The sequence below is a fragment of the Dromaius novaehollandiae genome, chromosome 20 (assembly GCF_036370855.1).
Source record: "Dromaius novaehollandiae isolate bDroNov1 chromosome 20, bDroNov1.hap1, whole genome shotgun sequence".
Taxonomy (NCBI): Eukaryota; Metazoa; Chordata; class Aves; order Casuariiformes; family Dromaiidae; genus Dromaius; species Dromaius novaehollandiae.
In genome coordinates, this window is record NC_088117.1 from 2,633,670 (window position 1) to 2,655,258 (window position 21,589).

At 48.8% G+C, this 21,589-nt stretch overlaps 1 protein-coding gene across 15 annotated transcripts in view; it reads right to left on the bottom strand.

Annotated features, from left to right (window-relative positions):
* Positions 1–1,046, bottom strand: part of ZNF618 (zinc finger protein 618) — a 179,202-nt gene extending 178,156 nt beyond the window's left edge. For 8 of the 15 annotated variants that reach the window (XM_064523588.1, XM_064523585.1, XM_064523596.1 and 5 more), the window contains exon 1: positions 463–1,046. In XM_064523588.1, the coding sequence (XP_064379658.1) occupies positions 463–525 (63 nt within the window). In that variant the 5' untranslated portion in view covers positions 526–1,046. The remainder of the gene's footprint in view (positions 1–462) is intronic. The other 7 variants (XM_064523592.1, XM_064523597.1, XM_064523584.1 and 4 more) reach the window with 2 other exon arrangements.
* Positions 1,047–21,589: the final 20,543 nt, after the last annotated feature.

The following is a 21,589-nucleotide window of genomic DNA, read 5'->3' on the forward strand; positions in this document are numbered from 1 at the left end:
AAGCCGGGCCGAGCGGCGGGGCCGGGCCGGGCCGGGCCGGGCCGGGCCGGGCGGGAGGCGGGCGGGAGGCCGGGCGGCGGCGGGCCGGGCCGGGCCGGGCCGGGCCGGGCCGGGCGTGCGGGGCGCGGGCCGCGCTGTGGCGAGCGGCGGCTCGTCGCCGCCGACATGGCTGCTCTGCGCCGCTTTGTTGTGCGAGCCGGGGCGCGGAGGGCGGCGGGGCAGCGCGGCGGCGCGGGCCGCCCGGGGCCGCCCGGGCGGCGGCCGGGGCGCCAGGCCGCGCCGCTCCGCGCCGGGCGGGCCGGGGGGGCCGGGGGCGCCGTGCCCCGGCGGCGCCCCCCGCGCACTGCGCCAAAGCGCCGCGCTGCCGGCGGGGCTCCGCGACGGGGCGGCTGCGGCTGCCGCCCTCCCTCCCGTCCTCCCTCCGCCTCCCCCGGGGGACACGCCGCCCCGGCCGCCGCGTACCTGCGCTCCCGTCGCCGTCGCCGTCGCCGCCGCCGCCGGAGCGGTGCCGTCCGGCTGGTTCATGAGGCTGGGGCGGGAGGAAGGCGAGCCCCGCTCCTCCGGGGCCTGCGATCCGCTGCGTGCACAATGCAGGCGCCGCCGCCGCCGCTGCCTCCTTTCCGCCCTCCTAGGAGCGGCGAGTGGGGGCGATGCCCCCGCTGCGCGGGTGGGCGGCTCGCCGGGCTGCTGCAGCCCCCCTTCCCCCCGGGGGCATGGGCCGGGGCCGCCGCCGCGGGCACGGGCGCTGCTGCTAGCGGCGCGGCGCGCAGGGCTGGGCGGGCGCCTCCCGCTGCCGAGCCCGCGCCGCCGCCGCCATCACGAGCCGCTCTGGGGGCAGCTCCAGCCGCAGCACATTCGCATCAAGCGGCGGCAGGAGAAAGGGGCTGAGTCTGGCCGAGCCCAGCCGCCGCACGGGAGCCGCGCCGCGCCGCGCCGCCGGCCGGCCCGCCGCGCTGCCCTCTCCGCCCCCGCGCGGCCCCCGGCCCGGCCCCGCGCCGGGCACCGCCGCGGCCGGGCCGCCGCCGAGCCCCGGCCGCCGCCCGCCGCCCGCCGGGGCTCGCCGCGCTGCGCCGCGGGGCGGGCGGCCGCCACCCTCCCGGGCGGCCGGCGGGAGCCCGCGGGGACTACTTTTCACTTGGGGGCGAAGGCGCCGGGCAGCGGCGCTCCGGGGGCACTGGGGCCGGCCGCGCCGGTGGGCTTCGGCTGCGTGAGGCCTGGGCGGCCGCGCCGCCGTCCCAGCGCCGATGGGGAGAGCCGGCCGGCGCCAGCCTGGGAGCCCCCCCGGGAGCGTTCCTCGACGTAAATCGGGGGCTACGTCCCAGCTGTCCCCAAATCTAGGGGGTGACGGTGCAAGGGGGGGCAGCACCGGGGTGCCTCTTGCACGGAGCTCACGCAGCCCCAGGTTGGCATCTCCCCAACGCATCCTCGCGAAGCGGAGCTCTGCTCTCAACTGCTGAGCTTCCCGCTCCCACCCAGGTTTGGCTGCTCTTCTGCAGCGTGCATAAAATAAATGAGGGCAAACTACTGGATTTTCTTTTCGGAGCAGCAGAAGACGGTAACGCACGGCCAGAGCCCTGCTCGCAGACCGTGGCCTGCCGCCCAGATGCGCAGAGCGAGCTCCTCTCTCGGACGAGGCAGGGCAGCACTTCTGAGCAACCTCCGCGCATCTGGGGCCGCTGCCACCGTCACACTCCTCCTGACCAGCGGGGCAGCCTGGACACTGCGTCTGGACAGGGGGAATCCGCATGGCTCCGAGCAGCCCCGTTTGCTGGCCTGCCCCCGCACCCAGTGCAGAAGGGATGCTGCGCGACAGGAGTCCCACTGCCGCTTCCAAACCGGCCAGGAATGAGAAAGTGCTGCCATTCCCCTCCTCGTTCCTAGGCCAGGCCTCACGCATGCCCCGAGGGCGTCAAAGTCACTTTTAGGGGGAGGGGGCGACTAAAACCCAGCAGATTTTAGCTGGGATAAGAGCCCAGGCTCCAAAACAGCAGATCCCAGTCTCACACGATAGCTACGCGGCCTCCCCCAAAGGAAAGGTCACAGCTACGAGCGCGACCATCACATGCACGGAAACATTTTCCTGGGCCTGCCGGAGATCCGCTGCGTAGCGAACGCGGGACCAGGCGGGGAAGGGAAAGGGCAGGGACTGGTCACAGGACAGACTGGACCTGCAAAAGGGAGCACGCTTCCTCCTGGGCACGTCCCCTCCTCCTGGGCACGTCCCCTCTCCGCCACCCCCTCTTTTGCCCTGCTGTTGGCATCACCTCTGGGTTTTCTCCCCTTCCCTGCACAGCATGCCCTTCGTTTAAGGCAGGGGCTGTCACTTTAGTCCCAAACCTCCGTTTGGTGTCCCCTCACTTTTTGTGGAAAACTGTTTTAAACTGAAGGGAGTCCTGGTCTACCCTGCAGGAAAGATCCTGTGATACTTTAAACCTCCTAAGCAATGTGCCAACCCCCTGCCTGGCCCTGTGCGAATTAACCCCAGGGCTGGGGGGCACAGCAAAGCGGCACCCGCCCTGCCTGGGGAGGCAGCGTTCCCGCTTTGGGGTGACAGTGGGCGTCCTGGGGGTCTGCTTTCCTCCAGCCCCAGCCCCGTGCTCTCATCTGCGGGCCTCCCCAGGGTCCTTTCTTTTCCTCATCTTTCCTCTCTCTCCCCTGCTCCCAGGCAACCCCTCTCACATTCTCCCTTTTTCCCCTCCTGGCTCATCATCCAGAGCCTCCTCTCCAGTTCTCCCTCCTGCCAGCCCTTCCTGAACGCTTCTCCCTCTGCCTCATCCTCCCTCCATGCCCCATGGGACTCCATCCCTCAGCCACCCCAGCTCCGTCCCACCCCACTTCTCTATCTGCTTCCTCCCCCCTCAAGCCCACCCCAGCTCCCCCTCTCCTTCACATTACCTCAAGTTTATCAACCTCCAGCAACAGGCCCCATTTTGACTCTAGCAAGAGCAATCTCCCCAGGGCTCGGAGGACAGCAAGGAGGAGAAGCAAGCAGCTCTGCAGCCTCCCTACCACCTCCCAGGGTGACCCAGCAAAGGCAGCGAGGTTTATCAGCAGCACCACAGCTTGGGAGCACACCTCTGAGAGCCCCAGCATCTGCTTTCCTCAGGTGGAAATCATGAGCTTTTCAGGTGCCCTTGCTGACCTGGGCCGTGGCCCAAGTGCTCCCGCGGAGACAGGGACCTGCTCCACAGCCAGCTCGCGGCGGTGCCCCGGGCACCTTCCCTGGCCCTGAGCGGAGCAGTGCAGGGCAAGGGCCTCGGGGCAGCGATGCAAAACAGGGGAAAGTCTCCGTCTCAGGTCGTGAAGCTCAGCCCGTCATCATCTCCTGCCGCTGCGGAGCTTTCGGTTGGTGCTTGTTAGGAGGATACGTGCTCATGGCACTCGTGCTGCCCTGCAAAATTTGCTGGTTTACTCGACAAAAATGCAGCACTTTTTTTTCCCGTGGAAAACACACAGCATTAACTATAAACATAATTACATCTTGTGCCCACCTGTCTTTTTTTTCTCCCCCGTGAAGTACTGCCAAAAATCGTTATTAATAGTATTAATAAAATAATTTGAACTCACAGATTTTGCTGCCCCAGCCCATGAAACCCTCTTTCCCAGGAGTACCACAAAGCTAAAATTTGTTCTAATACTGATTTTATTCTTGTTACATAGACTAAAGATCACTTCAAAGTTACTATAAAATACAAATTTATTTTTCTTAATATCTTTCATGCAGATTTCATTCCAAAATGCTGTACAATCAGATAATATGATTACAGAGCTAAATAAAAACAAAGGGACAAGGCAATCAGTAGAAAAGTTAGACAAGGAAAGATGTTTTTCAAATGAGCTTGGAAATGATATAAGAAGTCGAGATGCAAAAAGCACTTGTAAGGCTCTTTCACCCCCAGCATCCGGCATGTGAAGAAGAACAGAAAGGAATCCAGCACTATCTCCCCCGTGGACAAGAATAAAACAAAGTAGGGCGTATAACTAAGTGTAATAGAACAGTCTGAGGAAGCTTTGGAAAAAAAAGGATGATTTTGATGCAAAGTTTACAGAATATGAAGGCAAACATTATGTCTGCGAAACAAGGAATTGGCTAGAGGAGAAACACAGTAATGTTTAGGAATGCTAATTTGCCCAAGTGAAGTTCCTCTGCCTTTGAGACTTTTTGCTCTGGGGAGCTATAGAAAGTGAAACTTTTTTTTGGAGAAAGCACACAAAGAAGTGAGCAGGACACAACAAATTGAGCTCAGCTGTAAGAACAGTATATATTTCTTAGGAGGCTGCTTGGAGGCCTGAGCCATAGCTCGCGTTGCTTATGTGAGAACTGCGGGACCCCTGGAGCGGAGGACTTCTTCCCTCCGTGGCAGTTCTCCACGTGAAGGTGCCCTCAAGAGCTTTCTGGGAAGCCTCTTCACTGCCTTCATTCCTGGTCAGAGCTGGTGTAGAGGAGAAAAACATCTCCACACCACCATGGAGCCATCCCTGGCTGTCCTTGTCTGGGGGGCTCTGAAGCATAGGGCGTGCCAGCCCTTTTAAACTTAGTCAGATAAGAAAAGAGAGAGTTGTGTGCTGACATTTCTGCTTCATCCACAAACACTGCGTGTACTGCTAGACACAAAAGGTGTAAATAACATTTTGTCTAATGGCCCAACCAGTCATTTATAACACTTACTTTTAAGTACACTTTTATAGGGCTACGAATCTTTACTTCTCTGTTCGTTTTACCTTCCTTGACAAAGAAACCAGGCCTGCAGCTTGGGCTGCGTTCATCCCCACAAACGGGCCTACAGAGCCTTGGCAACGTCTTCAAAGAGGAAGGGAAAAAAGCATTAGGAGTCTCAATTGATATAACAGATTCCACGTCACAGCTGACAAAAGTTTGTAAAATTAAAACCCAACATCTAGGCTCCTGCTCTGCAAGTCTGGGTGAAGGATGTGGTCTCTCTTGAGTATGATGGTGTAAAATGTTTTACTGCACAGCAGCTTTTTAATAAGGCTGCTCATATGTAACTTTAAACTGTGTCCTTGAACATCCAGCATTGATTTAAACATGTTCAGCGATGGAGAATCCATCACAACTCGTGAGAAGTTGGCCTACCATTAATCACCTTTGCTGCTAAAAAACAAAGCTGTGACTCACTTCTAGCCTAAACCTACTTTCGTCCCATTTGATACCTTTACAACATTGACTGCTAGACTAAAGAGCCTCCTGTTGTCATATTTTCATTAGCCACATGGGTAGATTATCCCTTTTCCTTCTCTTTGGGGCTTTCTTTCCTCTGCAAGGCCTGTATTACAGCTCTTTAAGCTTTTTCAGCTCTCTGCCCCAAACTCGCTCACATTTCTTTTAATTGTGGACACAGAGGATCGTGGAAACACCATCCAAGTCATCTTGATTTTTTTATCTGTTCTTTCACTGGCCTTGCAAACTGGCTTGGCCATTAGGCTACGACAGCCAGCTGTGGGACTGGGGCCCCGGGGCCCCGGTGTGAACAGTTCTTAGGGAGTTCTGGGTTCTTGCTCAGACTTCTCTATTTAAAATCTTCCTCCCAGGTGATTTGGCTCATGATTGTTTTTGGCTTTGTGAAACTGTCCCTTCAAAATCTGCAAGTGTTTATACTGCTGAACTTGGAATTTATTCTGTTTGCACAAAACAAATATAATGAAATTGTGATTACCTCCACCTAAAGAACAGCCAATTTTCATCTGTCAAGATGAGGTCTAATACAGAATTTCTACAGTTTGAGAGAACATTTTGAGTTAGGAAATTTCTATTGATTAAGTCTAAGAAATACCAAGGACATTTTAATACTGGCAGCATGAAATAACCATCATGTCACTCAGACTGAAGTCCCTCGTGATAAGGTAGCCTTTTCTCCTGCATGTTATGGATAAAGAGTTAAGCAGTGCCAGCCTATCATTCTGGTAGAATTCGGTGAGCTTGTACATCCTGAGTGGTGACAATTTTTTGCTATATCCCTCAGAAGTTCTGTATTATCAGTTACTAGAAATTGAAAAGCCATATCCTCTCTTCTGTAGTGCCTTTAAACCTGGACTGGGTGACAACTGATAGGCACATTCCAGCGGGGGAATCTCCCCACCACGTTTCAATACCGACTTTCTGTTAAAAAAAAAAAGAAAAAAAAAAGGTTGATCTCCTTTCTCTTATAATTCATGCTCGCAGTCCTTTCCCATAGAAGGCAGACCAGAGCATGTATCACTCACTTCACCAGCAATATAATTACAGAATCCTTAATCTTCTTCTGTTTGCAGGATGTTATGAATTCCCAAAATATCACCTGGACACGTGTTAGCATCCTTTGCAGGATAGCTTCATTATTGTGGCTCCTTCCCCCTTTCTTAGCTCACCCAGTGTTGCCTTCAGGAAGACAGAGCACTGCCTTACTCCCCAGCTGCTCCTACATCTTAGTGAATCCTTGTGAAGGATTGCTGGTCTGCCGCGAACTGGCTGACAATCCCTCCTCAACCTACCTGTTTGCTCAGTTGTGCAGAAGTGTCCCACGCAGTCCTGCTCTGAACCAGCAAGCTTCAGAGATCGCTCCAGCTATTTCTATAATGGCAAATATAACTACTGACAGGCGTTTTAATGGCTAAAGTTAGTCAGCAGAGTTCAACGCTATCCCATCTGCTGACCCACATGCCAAGGAGTAACATAGGCCATGAGCTTTGGAGGTATATGTGTACCCTGCTTTTTTTGAGCCAGACCTGAGACTTGATTTGCAAAGCTGTCGAGTCCACACAACTTTGGCCGCAGCCAGTGGGCGCAGCAAGTGCTCAGCACCACCTCAGGATTTCCAGTCTGGAAGCCTTGAATTGCACTGGGGACCCCGGCATCCCATCGGCGTGAGCCCTGCCACTGATAACTTACTGGCTTTTGTCTGTTTTCCTATCTGTAAAATGGGGTGATAACAATACTCCTCCCATTCACAAGGAAGCTCTACAGTCATTGCAAACACAGATGTGATCTATAAATGGGGCCTGGGGCTACAAATCAAATGACCAAGGTGAAGACAAATACTCAATGCAATCCTCATTCACTGAGTCTGGTTCCTCCCATGTACCGGAGGAAGTAGGGTCCTGGGTGTCATAAACTGATGTGATAATATGATTTAAAATTGTCCTAATATGCGTAAGAGGACTGGTTTTGCAAGCTTGACATTCTTTCGACATACTGTATTTGCACATATTCTAGCATTTTTTTAAGGCAGGCAGCATAAACAGTTTCTACTCTGTATGACTGTCGCAGTCCTCACAACGTCTATCAAAAGACAGTGGAGTGCCCTGGGAGCTCGTGTGCTGCAGCGCAGACTTCTTGAGTTATTGTGTTAACTCTGTTAGGAACAGGAGAGGGCTGTAGTCTGAAGGAGATATCATTTAGCCCCTTGACACCCTGTTACAGTACACAAGGAGCTCCATTTTGCAGAAGTGCGGCCAAGGATAAACTTACGACATGCTTACTGGAGGCAAAGCCCAGTTAAGTGATGAGCATTCTGCATTAGGCAGTTGTGCTCTGTTTCCAGCTAGGATCCTTTTCCTGGGGTACCTATCCAATAGTCTGGAGGAGTAAATTAATGATAGCAGTCTGTTCAAGAAATAAGTCTAGAGCTCATGATCCCCTTAATACTACCCCAATGCTCATGCATCCGCACCAAAGATTGTCCCAACAGGAAGCGTGGGATTCATTTTTTTTCGGGGCCTGCCCCCAAGTTTGAACTGTGCATCTGAAATGCTGAAGTCAAGCCCTGAGCTGGTGCAAGCGACGCACTAGAATGCTGAACATTTCTAGTATGCTGCCATAAATAAGGTAGAGTAGGCAAACCGCAGTCAGGAAACGGCAAAATGGCTATTTATAAATCGCCCATATCTGCAAAGATATTTGTGAGACCAGAAAAAAAACAAAAAAAAATACAAAAAACATTTCACTCTTCCTGACCTCAGTACTTCACTCTGAGGCGTTAAAACTCATCAGAAATGCTTGCCAATAGTTATATAATAGGAAACGCTAGATTATATTTGTCCTTGTCAGCACCGAGCTGCTCACAGTCTTTTCTTCTTCATACTCTCCTTTGCGGGCATCCGTTCGTGCTCTGAGCACTCGCTGTCCGTGCGTGCAGGTCCTGTTGAGGGGTCTGCAACGATCTTGATTTTGCTTTTATATCCAACAGAAGCTGAGACTTTCTGCTCTGGGTTGATACCAGCAATGCGCTGAATAGCAAACTGTGTGGAACAGGATGGAAGCCCTTAAAACATACAGTTTTAGGCCCAGTAGTTTTCCCTTCAGCGTAATAATTTACAAGTTCTTTACTCACTTCAAAGTCTCTTCAGAAATCACAGTCTTCATGCTCAGCTCTGTTTGGGTCGCCTCTTGCCTCTCATTTTCCCCCTCCGTTGAGGGCCTTCCCGCGCGCCCTTGAAGCGCCTGCTCCGTGCCTGTGCCCCGTCCCGTGCTCCTCCTCGCCAGGGCCCGACCCGACCTCATGCACCAGGGCATATTTGGCCGTGTCCAAATGCAGCCGGCTGCGGTGGCCTGGCATTTCCATCCGAAGCGCTTCGCCAGACCGAGCACGGTACAAACCGGGCCGAGCGCGCCCAGACACGCAGTCGGTCAGCACGGAGCACTCCGGGCAGGATACACTATAATCCCTTAAGCAGAGCCCAATATTTTTCACTGACACATTTTGGGCTGTATGTCTGTTCTCGGTGACTGTGCTATAAATCTGGGTACGTGCGCTCCCCAAGGTAGGAGCTGGTTTTGCCTCGAAAGGAAAACAGCGTCACAGCTGGCGCACACGCGCTCGGGAGACCCCAAAGAGAAGTGGCAGGGTCAGAGCCGGCAGCGCTGGCAGTCCCGCTCGGCGCTCGGCAGGGCCCCGGGTGGTGGAGGGTGCGGTGCGGCTGCGCGTCGGCCACCGCATCGGGCAGGCAAGCGGCACGCTCTCCTCTGGACACCCTTTTTGCAAGGGTGGTGAGGATAAACCCCAGCCCTTGGGAAACTCCGGTGAAAGCAATCGCTCTCTGATCGTGTGGTTTTGGGTGTACGCGATGCTTTGCTTGCCCTGCTCTAAGCGGTTTTCCGAAGAGGCCGGAGCTGTGTGCGTCCTAAGAAGTGGCTGGACTTCAGGAGCAAACGAAGGGGTGTGTGAGCATTGCTACGCACCTGAGTACCTATATTACATATATAAAAAACCCTCAGTTTTAAAAGTATTAAGATTGTATAAACACCACACTCTCCAGAGCAAACTAAAAAGCAATAAAAATCACAAGCCATGGGGTGCCTCTTACCCACTCTTTAATGACCGGTGCAAGACGCTGCTGCTGACGGTGAAAGATTTATTGTTACGACGCGGAGCTTCCTTCTGCCTCCGACGTGATGCATCGGCTGACTCACGGCGCACGAATCCGGCCTCCCTTCACGCGGTGGCGCAGCGCTGGCAGATCCCAGCTTGTGGGTCCATGGGATGTGGGGCGGCAGCCAAAGTGCCTGGCCACATCTCTCTATGGGAAGAAGATGCTTGGAGGCCGGCCACCCTCGCTGGGGCTGTACAGAAGGCAATGTCTGGTGCCGGAGCTGCAGGCAGAGCTGAAACAGCCATTCCGTGTCGGAAAAAAATGTGCCAGATTGGAGGAAAACGTCCCGTTGCATGGATGAAGCCCCTGGGTGCAGTCAACTAGGCAGCCTGAATTAAGCCCTCAGGACACGTTCAGGGTTGGCGTGTGCATACTGGTTGCGCACATGAGGGGTTGCACGCCGGGGGTATAACTGAAGATGTTGCATATGGGGTGTGGATCATATCTGGCAAGAAAAAAAGTGTCCGACAAAATTCAGACATTGAAGAAAAGAATCTTAATAAGTGGGTTTTTAATAATAGTGTTAGCTGAAAATCCCAGGAAGGCGGGTTTTCCATCCACGCATCAGGAGCTATAAGCTTAGAAAAAGATACAAAACATTCTTCGGACAGAAAAGGTTGAGTTTCTGCTTTAGTTGAAAATTAGTATGCAATATTGATATTTCTAGAGAAACATAATGTTGAGAAGGACTTTATATTGAGAGATGTATCATCACTATTTTGGAGTAAATTAGATTAAAATGATTTGCAGTTATCCCTACACTAAGTAGTTTAAATGAAAGAAACTGAAAGTTAAGGTTATACTTAAAAGAAGTGCATGCAGTTCACTCAGGAAATCCTAACTCTGCTCTGCCATAACATGCAACGATCATCTGAGTATTATAGAGGAATTGTAGCTTTCTGGGCTCATAATCAGATTCATCTGTCTTCTCTTTACGGTGTCATGACAGAGCAGAATTAAGAATATTTGCATGCCTTAAATTGAGTCTTTCTGCTTTAATTATGTAATTATGGAAATCACTATTTAGGGATCCATAGTTATGGCTATGTTGAATCTTGCACTTCAGGCAGGCATACAATCTCTTTGTTAAAGGGTATTCTCCGCAAAATCCCAGCCTCTACTTTTTGAATATCAAATACATGTCCTGGGTGTGTATTTGCAAATTCATTAATTAATTTATTAGTTAAACTAATTAAAAAATTCATCCTGTAACAAATCTAATGCATTGTGTCAGACCTTCCTTTTTTTTTTTTCCCTCAAGATCCTATTAACAGAATAATGCAGACCCTGCAAACTTCCTATATAATTAAAACTCTCTGAAATCCTATATATACATTTCACTTGAAGAATGTATTTTACAGTTAATGGTCTCTTATGACGTTATACTTCATAACTGATGGTTTATTAGGCATGGCTGGTTTGCGAGGTTTTTCTCCAAAATTCCCCATAAAGATTTGTCTTCTGTCAAGATTGTGTCCAGCTCCTGCGGTCACTCAAAGCACAGTCGCAAGTGCGAGCCCAGGCAACGTTTGTCAGCGTGCTTGTGCTGCTTTGCTGGAGTGAAGCAAGGAGCTGTGAAGCCAGATTAACGCAGCAATAAACTCCAGGGATTTGTTGTTACTCTGGAGCTGCATAAAGCAGCCAGATGTATGGAGAGATGGTCCTTAAGCTTTAGTTTGCAAGATGAATGTGAGTTGTCTCTTTACATTACTCTAACACATTTAGTATGTTGTATGGAAGCCACGGGACAGGAGGTCAAAGTATCGAAACATTTCCTAAATAAACACTTTTACTGCAACAAATAGAACAGGCTAAATACACGACTGAGTGATGCAGTATAATTAAGTTTATTAGCACTCATCTGGGGTGCTCTGGCTTATTCACTCCTGGCTTCACCCATGTGAGTAACGTGCCTATCCCAGGCATATGCCAGTGAAACCTTCCGCACTGCACCGCCGCAGTCAGACGTCGCCTCTGAGAACGGCCCGTAAAGTTCCACAGGGTTATTTGAGATGAAGATCCTGACCTGAAAGGCAACATATTATTTTCGTTTATAATTCCGTCAAAACTACTAACCCACCTTGGGTAAGCTGGCTAGTTTGAGCTGCACGCAAGGGAATTGTAAAACCAGCAGAAAATCCAGGATCCTCACTGAATATCATTCAGTAAAACTTAGCATTTCTTTAATGATAACAATCGCTAGCACTACTTAGCTCTCACTGAAGTTTGCTACCCCGCAGAGATGAACTGAGCAAATGAGACGGCAAAATCAGCTAAATCAGAAAAGGGCAAATTTTAAGAAGGAGCTGGTGGGGTGCAGCGCTCCGCCTTGACCGAGGCGCCCTGGGCTCCCGTGCAGGATCAGCTTCCGCAGACCGCGGCACATTCCTTTCCTGAGCACCTGCACGTTAATCCAAAGCCACCAGGTATTTCCCAGCAGCCGGGTCATGTTGCAGAGGGGCTGCGCAGGCCGGTGGCCTTCGCGCCCGGCTGCCGTTCGGCATTCCAGGCGGGACGCCGGGTGAATGGATGTGCCTCCGTATATTTACAGTACTAGAGAATAATAGTACGTAGCAATTAGTGATTTTCAACAGTAAAGCACTTCTGAATGAGTCTTCACCCCTCCCGTAAAGCAGGGCTAATAGCCCCATCCTCCCAGTAGAAAAGAGAAGCTCCTGGGCTGTCCAGGGCCGCCGAGGGTGCGAGCTCAGGTTCCTCGGTGGAGCAGGCAGCCGGGAATTCCTCGCTGCCATCCCGGAATTCCTCACTGCCATCCCGTATTCTGGCCATTCGTCTCCCCAGACGTAGCCAAGTGCTATTCTTCCTTCTGTGACTTTGTGCCTGTGCTCGTAAATTAGCAAATTGCAAATACAACATTAAATAATGGCAAATACATACTAACAAACAAACAAATAAATATTTCCAGTGCTTTATTAATAGAATTTTGACAGCTTCATTAGGTTGGTGAAATTTCAAGATACTTAATGAAATAATGCTTCATTCCTTGGCTTGTGATATAAATTCTAATGAAATGCGCAATTCCAATTCATCACCAACAAACTGTGATGCTCTGCTCAGAAGGCACTATCATACTGCCAAGGTTTTTATTTCCCTGACATTATGATCTTAACAATTTTATTTTAACAGTAAGAATGGTAATGCCTAATAAGTTAAACAGCAGAATAAAAGATTCCTCTAGAAGGGAAAAAGTATATGTTTAGGTGGAAGAGACTTCAGAAGAGATTATGGGTTGTTTTATATTTTAAATATGACACATTAATATCTACTCATTTAATACTATAATTTTTTTAAAGTTCTTTTCACTAAAAGATGATCTTTATTTCTCTGAAAACTGCCTAGTGGAATCCCCACTTGTGCAAATGATAAGTGACTGCTGCACACCAAGAGCTAAATGCTCCAGAGCTCAATGGAGCTGCCCTTAAATGAACAAAGTAAATGGAAAAAAATTAAGTAGAATTAATATTATTAAAGATAATAATATAAATTATTAGTAGTATTCTATTAAGGTCAGATTAATCCCACTACAATTCAATTGGAATAATACATGCAATTTATGCAATCACAAATGTTTTAACATTTAAATTACCTTTTTGGCATTCTGGAAACCTGTATTTTGCATTACAGAGCAAGTCAAACACTTCCCAGTGCCAAGCTCAGTGGCCTCACTGTATGTACTCTCCTTCTCTACTCCTCAGGAGGGTGTTCCCCAGCCTGGAGGGGGGCAAGCACCCCAATTTCAGGTCAGAAAGGGGAGCTGGTGTCAGGATGACCTATGCAGACACAGAGTGGCTCTCTGCCCCCTCTAGGGGCTAAATTATGAATAGTGGTCTGAAATTCAGCTGCAGCCTCTGAAGGAGCAAAGCTGGTCCTTTGTCTTTGGATGCTGAGATTTGTACCCCTTAGATCTGGGTCTGGGGTACCTAAGAGACATAGACTATCCCTGCCTCTGAAGGTATGAGCACTGCTTCTCTTGCTGAATGGTTACATCAAAAGTCACAAAGAGCATTTAGAAACCCGTGTGCATGGTTTAGCCCCCGGAAGGCATGCAGACGTAGTGTGTTTGCAAGGCCTGCACCCTTCCCCTGGCGAGGGAGCCTCGGTCCCAGAACCTGTGCCCCTGTATTTCACCTCCTGCAGTGATGCCTCCCACAAGGGTTGCATCTTGGGCCTCTCTGCCAAAAAAGCACGACTTCAAAACACTGGTTTCAGATCAGTTTCCTCAAGTGGAGATCAGCATGTCTCAGTGTTTTCTGAAAAAAACAGGCCTCTAGTTGGTGTCTTTGGGGAGGCATCAAAAACTCAAGGCACTCAAAGTTGCCAGTGAGTTTTAAAAACCTCCCTCTAAGCAGTAAAGAAACCATTCCCATAGCTTTAAGATGTAAAGTATTTCTACCAGCTCCACCTATGGCAAGTGAAATTGAAAACTGTTTTGAAATACTTTGGATTCATTAGGATTATCCAGATAGCCAAGCAGCTTGGCAAAAATCAGCAACTTTAAATTTTGCTAAATGCAACTGATTCCTGAAGCACTTGTCATTCTTTCTTTTTCACTTTCTATTGCTTTAAGATTGGAGGCTTTTTGAGACAGCAACTATCCTATTTGATGTTTGTGCAAGGCCTGGCGAGGAAGCCCTGTTCCCAAGGGGGAGCTCCAGATACTGTAGAAATGCAAACAGTAAATAAGCCAGTAGGAAAATTTTTAATCAAAAGAAGTTGTACAGCTGCCTGTGGGAGCAGGATCCCCATTCACTTCGCTTGTTTTGCAGCTGGACAAGCGTACCATCACCGTAATGGGACAGTGCTACTGTTGTGAGCTTGCAGACTTGCATGAAGTTCCCAACTCTTTTGTGATCTTATGTGACTGGGGGCTATTCGCTCAGGCTGTGTCTACATTGCACTGTAGGAACACCACTAAAAACACCTGTAAGCATACTATAACGCATCACCTATCCATCTTCTACCCATGGTGCTGTACTGACGCTGAGGCTGTGACTCCTGCAGGTGAATGTTTGGCTTCTACACACCTCATCTGGTCTCTGGTGTCTGCCACCCTGTCCCTGAGGAGGTCCTTCCAGGCCCCCGTCATGTTAAAGGTCTCTGCTGTTGCTCGTGCAGCTCAAGGACAAGGAACCTTCACCTGTGTGAAGCACAAGCTGCAAATGAATTGGTGGTGACCAATGTGGGAGAGCATCATCAAGACCAGGGTCTTCTCAAGAGGTTTTGAGGAACAGCTAGGATATACAGGTCCCATTTCTTGGTCCTTTCACCTGGCCTGGTACTGAGAGCATGATTTGCCCCACAGGCACAAAGCAGCTGAAGGGCTCCCAGGCTTTCTTTCTTCCCCACATCTGACTCTCCTAGACCACCTGTCCAGCACCAACATCCTAGCACTCCCCATGGCTGGACCTCAGTCACCAGCTCTTCAGCATGACACGCTCTTCCTTTGGCCATCCTCCTGCAGTCCTTCCCGTAAGGCAAGGCTATGGCCCCAAAAGTAGGGCTGTGACCTGTCCAGCCTGCAGCCCCACTTCTTCTCCTCCCTTTCCTTCAAAACAGTAGTACTGCACCAGCCTGCACTGGGGTTTTACCTTCCAGATGCCCCAGGCACAAAGCTGTCAGGCCAAAATGGGACATATGCAGAGCTGAAAACATCTCACCAGGGCAGGCTGAGGCTCAGGCAGAGGTGTCGGGGAAGGTGAAGTGGTATATTGCTGGCTACCAGGCAGTCGTAACAGAGTGAAGGTGGCAAACTGACCTGGGGAGCTGTGAGTGACCCAACTTTGAGAACTGCTTGTGCTGGAGAGGTGCCACTGGCAGTACCACAGCCTGGACAGAGGCATTAAGGTGGGGAGAGTGAGGTTCAGCTATGACTGTAGACCCAAAAAACCACCCTTCCTATGTGCCCTGTCCCCCTTGGGCAAGGCATTCTTTGGCCTGAGCTCCCCAGCTCCTGCCCATTTGCTCCCCTAGCACGGGCATGGGAAAGACAGATGCAATTTGCTCTCCTAGCATCAGTTCCTCATCTTTTGGCAGCAAGGACAGTGCAGGGGAATGTGTGGGGATGGGGTCGTCTTCTTTCAGAGTCAGCATAGCGATAGCCTCTCCTCAACCCCTCTTTAGCAGGGTGTTGAGCTCCTTCTGAGTGATGGTGGGGAATGGACCACAAACTCAGTGTCCATGGCCCTGCAGAGGCCTCACCAGGTCCCCAACAGCACAGACACAGTGGCTTTGGACTGACCAGTTTGGCCGATGCTGTAGTGGAGGCCATTAGAGGATGGAAAACCTGCCTATAAGTTCAGATAAATTCTTGAACATGGGCACCATGCTAGTGGGGATGCTGTAGCTTCGCTGGCAGTGGGACACAGCCCCACTGTTTGCAGACTTGCTCTCCGTTTTGTCTCTGTGAGCTGCAGTGTAGACCTGCACTGATCCTATTCTCTACTTCATTGTTTCTTGCAAGGATAAATATAGCAGAGACTGCAAGGGACTCAGCTATTTTGATAATGGTGGTTATACAAATAATCTAGGCTTTAGATTAAAAATAATCATAATTGTCTGCTTTTTACAAAATGTTCTGCAACAGCAGGCTATCAGCCAGCAGCTGTCCCTAGATAAAATCTATACTAAGTAAGAGAGGGCAATTTGCCATGATTTTTAAAGACTGTAAGTACAATGACAGAGGACTAGCTAGGGAAAAGCAGAAACTCGTGGCATGGTTCACAGCCATGACCAAAGGGTGGCAAGTGCCATATTTCAAAGAATTCAAGCAACATGCAATGTACCATTTGCAGAACTTGCAAGACTCAGTGTCCTCAAAGGAAATAGTCCTCTGTAGACTCTCTAAATTTAAGCTTCCTCCTATGCCCTGAGGAACTTATGAGCCACTTGACCAGGATAATGACACTGACATTTTTGGATCTTCTTTGTGTCATTATTATTAATTTTATGACCTAAATTTGTCATTTTTATAATCTTTTTCAAGTAATGGGTACACACTACAATTAGGTTTCTTTTTCTTGTTGATAGTAACAATTCCTTATTATTTATAACTCATCAGATAGATAGATTTTCCTTTAACATCTTTGGCTTCCCTTATCAATTTTCTACCACTCAGAAATATTAAATTATCTTGATTACCAGTTTTTCCCTTTTTTTCTCTTCTGTATATGTTGTTTCTATTTCTAATTGCCACGTTCCCTTTCACCCAGAAAGAGCTCAAATCAAACACCATTCTTTTAAAATTTTAATGGAAATATAACTTTTTAGCCAGGTTGTGAACTCTTGGTAGGAACTTTCCATTTTTCACTCATTTACTTACGCATTTATTTTTCTTCTCAGTGAGTTTCACTCACATTTTTATTCAGCTTCACAGATCCAGGGAGAAGCACCAGGTATATATTACTGGTTGGGACTGTCTTTTATTATCCCATAATTAATGTAATCAGGTCATGATCACTGGTCTCTAGGCAACCACCAATTTCTAGTTCAGTGATCAATTCATCTTTATCCATCATAATAAGATCTAAAATAGAATTACCCCACGTTAGGTGCCATCCCTTTTGTGTTAGAAAATTATCATATATAATTTTTAGAGATGCGACTGATGTTTTATTACTGCCTGCAGGAGGTCTCCAGCATTCACCTCCCACAATAATGTCCCATGGAAAAGGGCAAGGTTTTTTTTGACACCCTACAGACAGGTCCACTTGGCCTGGGTTATATGATGGCACGTACTTGTCTGTGACCAGCCTTTTTCCGCAATGTTAGTTAACATGTTGCACCACGCACATATCACTCCACTCCTCTCATTTCCTCTCATTTATGGCCATATAAGATATTACAACTATTCTCTTTATATTCCTTCCTATCTTGCTTCAGTATGTTCATGAACCCCTGAGTTTCTCCTTATGTCGCCATTATCTCTGGCTGTTCGATTCCCACCTCCTGCCAGCTTCTCTTACTTCCATATGACCCTCCAAACCACCCATCTCCATCAGTGCACAGTGCCAGGCAAGCACAAAAATTCTGTAGGCAATATTCGAATAGCTGGAAAATCACGTCCCCATCAGAATACTGGAGGGAATCCTATTGGGCCCATCTATAATGTGTTAAGTTATAGAGATGTTTTGAAATATTTTTGGTCAATTAGGATAAATCCAAATTTTGAGAAGTGTAATGAAAACTGGTGATTTTAAAAATCAATTTTACTGAATACAACTGACTTTTAAATCAACATTTCCATTGTATTTCTGTTCATTATTATTTCCTGTTGGTTGCTTCTGGACTGAAAAGTCTTTGGAGCTGAGATTGCATCTTATTTTATATCTGTATAGATCCTGGGAAAGAACTCCTATTCTTGTTTGGCATCTTTGAATAGCCTTGTAACTGAAATGGTAAATAAATCCATAATAGTAATACTGAGTTTCACAGGGAGTCCGTTGTTATCAGCAGAACCAGGGCTGCAACAGTGCAACAGAGCTGGTATCGCCTGTGATTTTGCAGTCTAGAATAGATCTGTTGGAAGCTTTTTGTGCTAATGTGGACAGCTGATTTAGGGATACACACAAGCAGGAGGAATGAGTGGCCACTGAGCTCGTCAGGTCCATGGAAACCAAGTGGCAGAGCATCTATTCTGGACGTCTGAAGAGTCAACGTGAACACATCACCCACTTCTCCCTGTGGCAAGTACTGCACCACGCCTTGGCAGCCCTATAGCAAGTGGTGCGGGTCACCCTTGCTCTGTTGCAGGCAGATGCCACAGTGGGCCCTGTGTTCCCTACCAGGGGCAGAGTAAGAGCTGGGTCTCTGCCCTCAAACCTCTCTGTCTGTGTCCCACTGTCAATGGCAATACTCAAAATCAGCCACATCTGTGGGACTCTACAAATACATGTTTTCAAGTCTATGTCAGACTGCCTGGGCAGAAGGACAGAAAGATATCTGGATGAAAAGATAATTAGAATAATTATTTGAAAATCAATAACTGTCTGAAACAGCAATGAATTAACCTGCAGACATTTCAAAATGAGATCTATACTGAGTGGGTAACTGAGGTTCAATTGATCACTTAAAATTTGCCCTGGATAAGCTTAATTTGCTTTTACCCTAGGTCCACCACAGTTAGCAGCCTACCCTGAATCACCGATTGGCCCAGTTGCAGAGGTGACCAGCTCTGAGAAGATGAGGATTTACTTTTGTTCAGGGCTCTTCCCATTCTGTCATTGCTGTGGAGGACTTGGAGACATCCCAGCAAAGAAATCAAGGGACGTATGAAGAGAAGCACATCTCACAGGGTGAAGGCTTGCTTCCTTTTTCAACAGAAGAAATCTTGGAAGAAAATGTTAGGGCTTTTGGGTCTGTAGCCCCAAAACATGGCCATGCTGGATGGCTACTGCAAAATGGGGTTGTTTACAGAGGCTGCTGGAGGCAGATTGTCTCTCACAGAGCCATGGAAAACTGAGTGTTTTATTTTTGAGCTCCAGCAGGTTTCTAGGAAGAGCTGAATTACTCAGGGACAGGAAAAGCCTTGGGTAGGAGTTTTCCCAGGTTAAAAAAAAGTAAATAAAGGACTTCACAGGTGTGACCTTGTATGGACTGGCTACATGAAAACTGAACACTGCAAACCAGCCTTTAGAATATTCAGCAAACACCTTTTTTAGGGTCTTTGCTTTATACCCTACTGGACATCAAATGCAGTAAAGAATTGAAGATGCCCAACAGTTAGCCTACAGCATCAGCAATGACGTGACTTCCCTTTTGCTACTGCAAATTCTTAGTCCAGCTTCTGCAGTCAGTCTGCTGTATTCTGTCTGGGAGAAAGAGAAGGTGACAGAGGAATGGGGACACAAATGCCAACAGGAGGGAGGAGCTCTGGCACACACAGAGAACACAGAGAACGAGAGTCAGGAAACCTCTTTCTCTTCCATCCCTTTTGCTGCTGCCCCCATCAGACGCAGAGTCTTTCTCCCTTCCTGCTCCCATCATTGCAAGGAGGTGGGGCAAGAGATGGTACAGAGATGTCTGATTATTGCAGAGGAAAGGACTTGCTGCCAGGCATGGCCAGCCCATTTCACAGACAAGGATACTGCTGTTGGCCTGGAGGTTCTTTGTCCAACCACTTCCTGCTGGTCTGGAACCTTTTACCAGGACCACAGCTTTGGGAGGATCTGTGGGAAATGCTGTTAGCTCTCTCCCTCCCATCCAACAGCTCTTTTGCCTCACATCTTCTGCTTTGAAGCCCATGCAGGATGCTGAGTCCCACCGTTGCAACTCACAACACATCTACGATGCGTGTGACCAACACCACCTGCTACAGGTCCCACCTCATTTAGTGCACTCCAATATGAGCCCGCCTTTGAGCTCTGCCTGGTTTCGCTGGCAGGTGAAGTGATCTGTGTTCATACTTCGTGCTAAGTTTGTAAAGTGCTTTTGGATCCAATGACAGGTGTTGAATATTTAAAACAGAGAAGAGGGAAAAATGAGCAGATAGCTGCCAGCTGCCAGCTGCTCTGCCTGCAGCTGATCAGTCTCTCCTCGAGGAACCCGGACAGTCCTCTCTCCCCTTTCACGTTAAGCCAGACTTTATTTTTTTATTATACTTCTCTGCAAAGAAAACATGAGTATGGACAGAAAGGAATGTTACAAGGAGCATAATTTTTCTTTTTAATCCAGCAACCTAAATAAAATTAATAGATTTAACCTGATTTTTTCTTCATATTGACAGTCTCTGGCTAGTCCCTTATTGTTTCCTCGGGGCTTGAATTATGGTGCAATAATTCACACTGAGTTGCATGGACGGCACTCGGCTTTCAGCCTTGTGCCTGACAATGCTCCAGGCATGAGTTATTGTACTATAATTCACACCTTGTCATATCTTATTGCCGGAACATCCCCTAAATGACAAAGCTAGATTCATTAAGTAGAAATTCAGTCAAAACTTGGGAAAGGCAGTTGATGGCAGGAAGGATCATATACTTACGATCTTCATCTGTGTCATTTCAGTCTGGAAAGGAAGAGCCCTAAACAATTAAAGTAGGTGAAGAGGTTTACACATCTGTGTTTCAGTGCTTGTGTGTGTAGTGGTGTGACTACTGAACAAGATGCCTGCCCGTGGTCAAGATGTATTTGCTCCAGAGTAGACAGCTAGTCCCTAGTTGCCTCCACAGAAGGCTTGTTAGCTCCCCAGGTTTTCATTCTGACCAACCAGTCTGCTTCATGGGGACATGAGCAGACATTCACATCCAGAAGATGCTTACAAGGTGGTCAAAAGTCAGTGTATCTCTTCACACACACACACATGCACACACACACGGAGTCTCCCTACTCACTGTCTTCTGCACACATTCTTACTCCTTCATCACACCTGCCATAAGTCACTTATGAAAGAAGAGCTTTGAGGTTTCTCCCTGTCCCTCAAAGTTCACATATAAGACAAACCTATAAGACAAAGCTCACACACAATACAAACCACTGACATCCTGTACAATGGCAGAAGGGAGGCCTTGGGATCGGACCACACTGAAAGTAAAGGTGCAGCTTTGCCAACACTGTTCTCTGAACACCGCTCCCTCCCAGACCCCAGCTTGGTCCCACAGCCAGGGCTAGAGGGACAGGTTGGCTAGTGCCAATGTACCTACAACCTTTGGAGGGCACAGTACTGCTCCTGCCTTCTTGGTGATCCATGTGCTTTTAAACTGCCCTTGGGAAGGCACAGGCCTGCTTAATCCAGGGAGAGGATTGGTTTTTGCAGTCTGAGTTCACAGAAGGGCACCCTTTAGGGAGAAAAGTGGATTTGGGGAGAAATGGCCATTTTGACAAATAGTGGTAGATGGTTAGAAAATCAGCAGCGACTAGAAGACGTCTGGAAGAGGTGAATCACAGTAAATCTCACCCTGGGCTATGCACTGTGAGCCAGTCTGTGGTAGACAGCATAGACATCTACAGCGTGCTAAATGCAGTCACTCACATAAGCAAGAATCTTGCTGCTGTTTGGGGTAGTTGAGAGAAATCACTGCCAAAAATCTAGGTGCTTAAAACAGCACCAGGCATCTGCTGTGAGTCAGATTATTCACACCTTTCAGGCCCATTGCAGTTTAAAACATTTCAGTCGAAATATTCCTCTCTACATAGCCAATGCGTGAAGGAAGCAGCTTGCGCTCAGATGGTTAGTGTAGTCATCCCACCACTGCTCCTCTGGCCCTGCCAG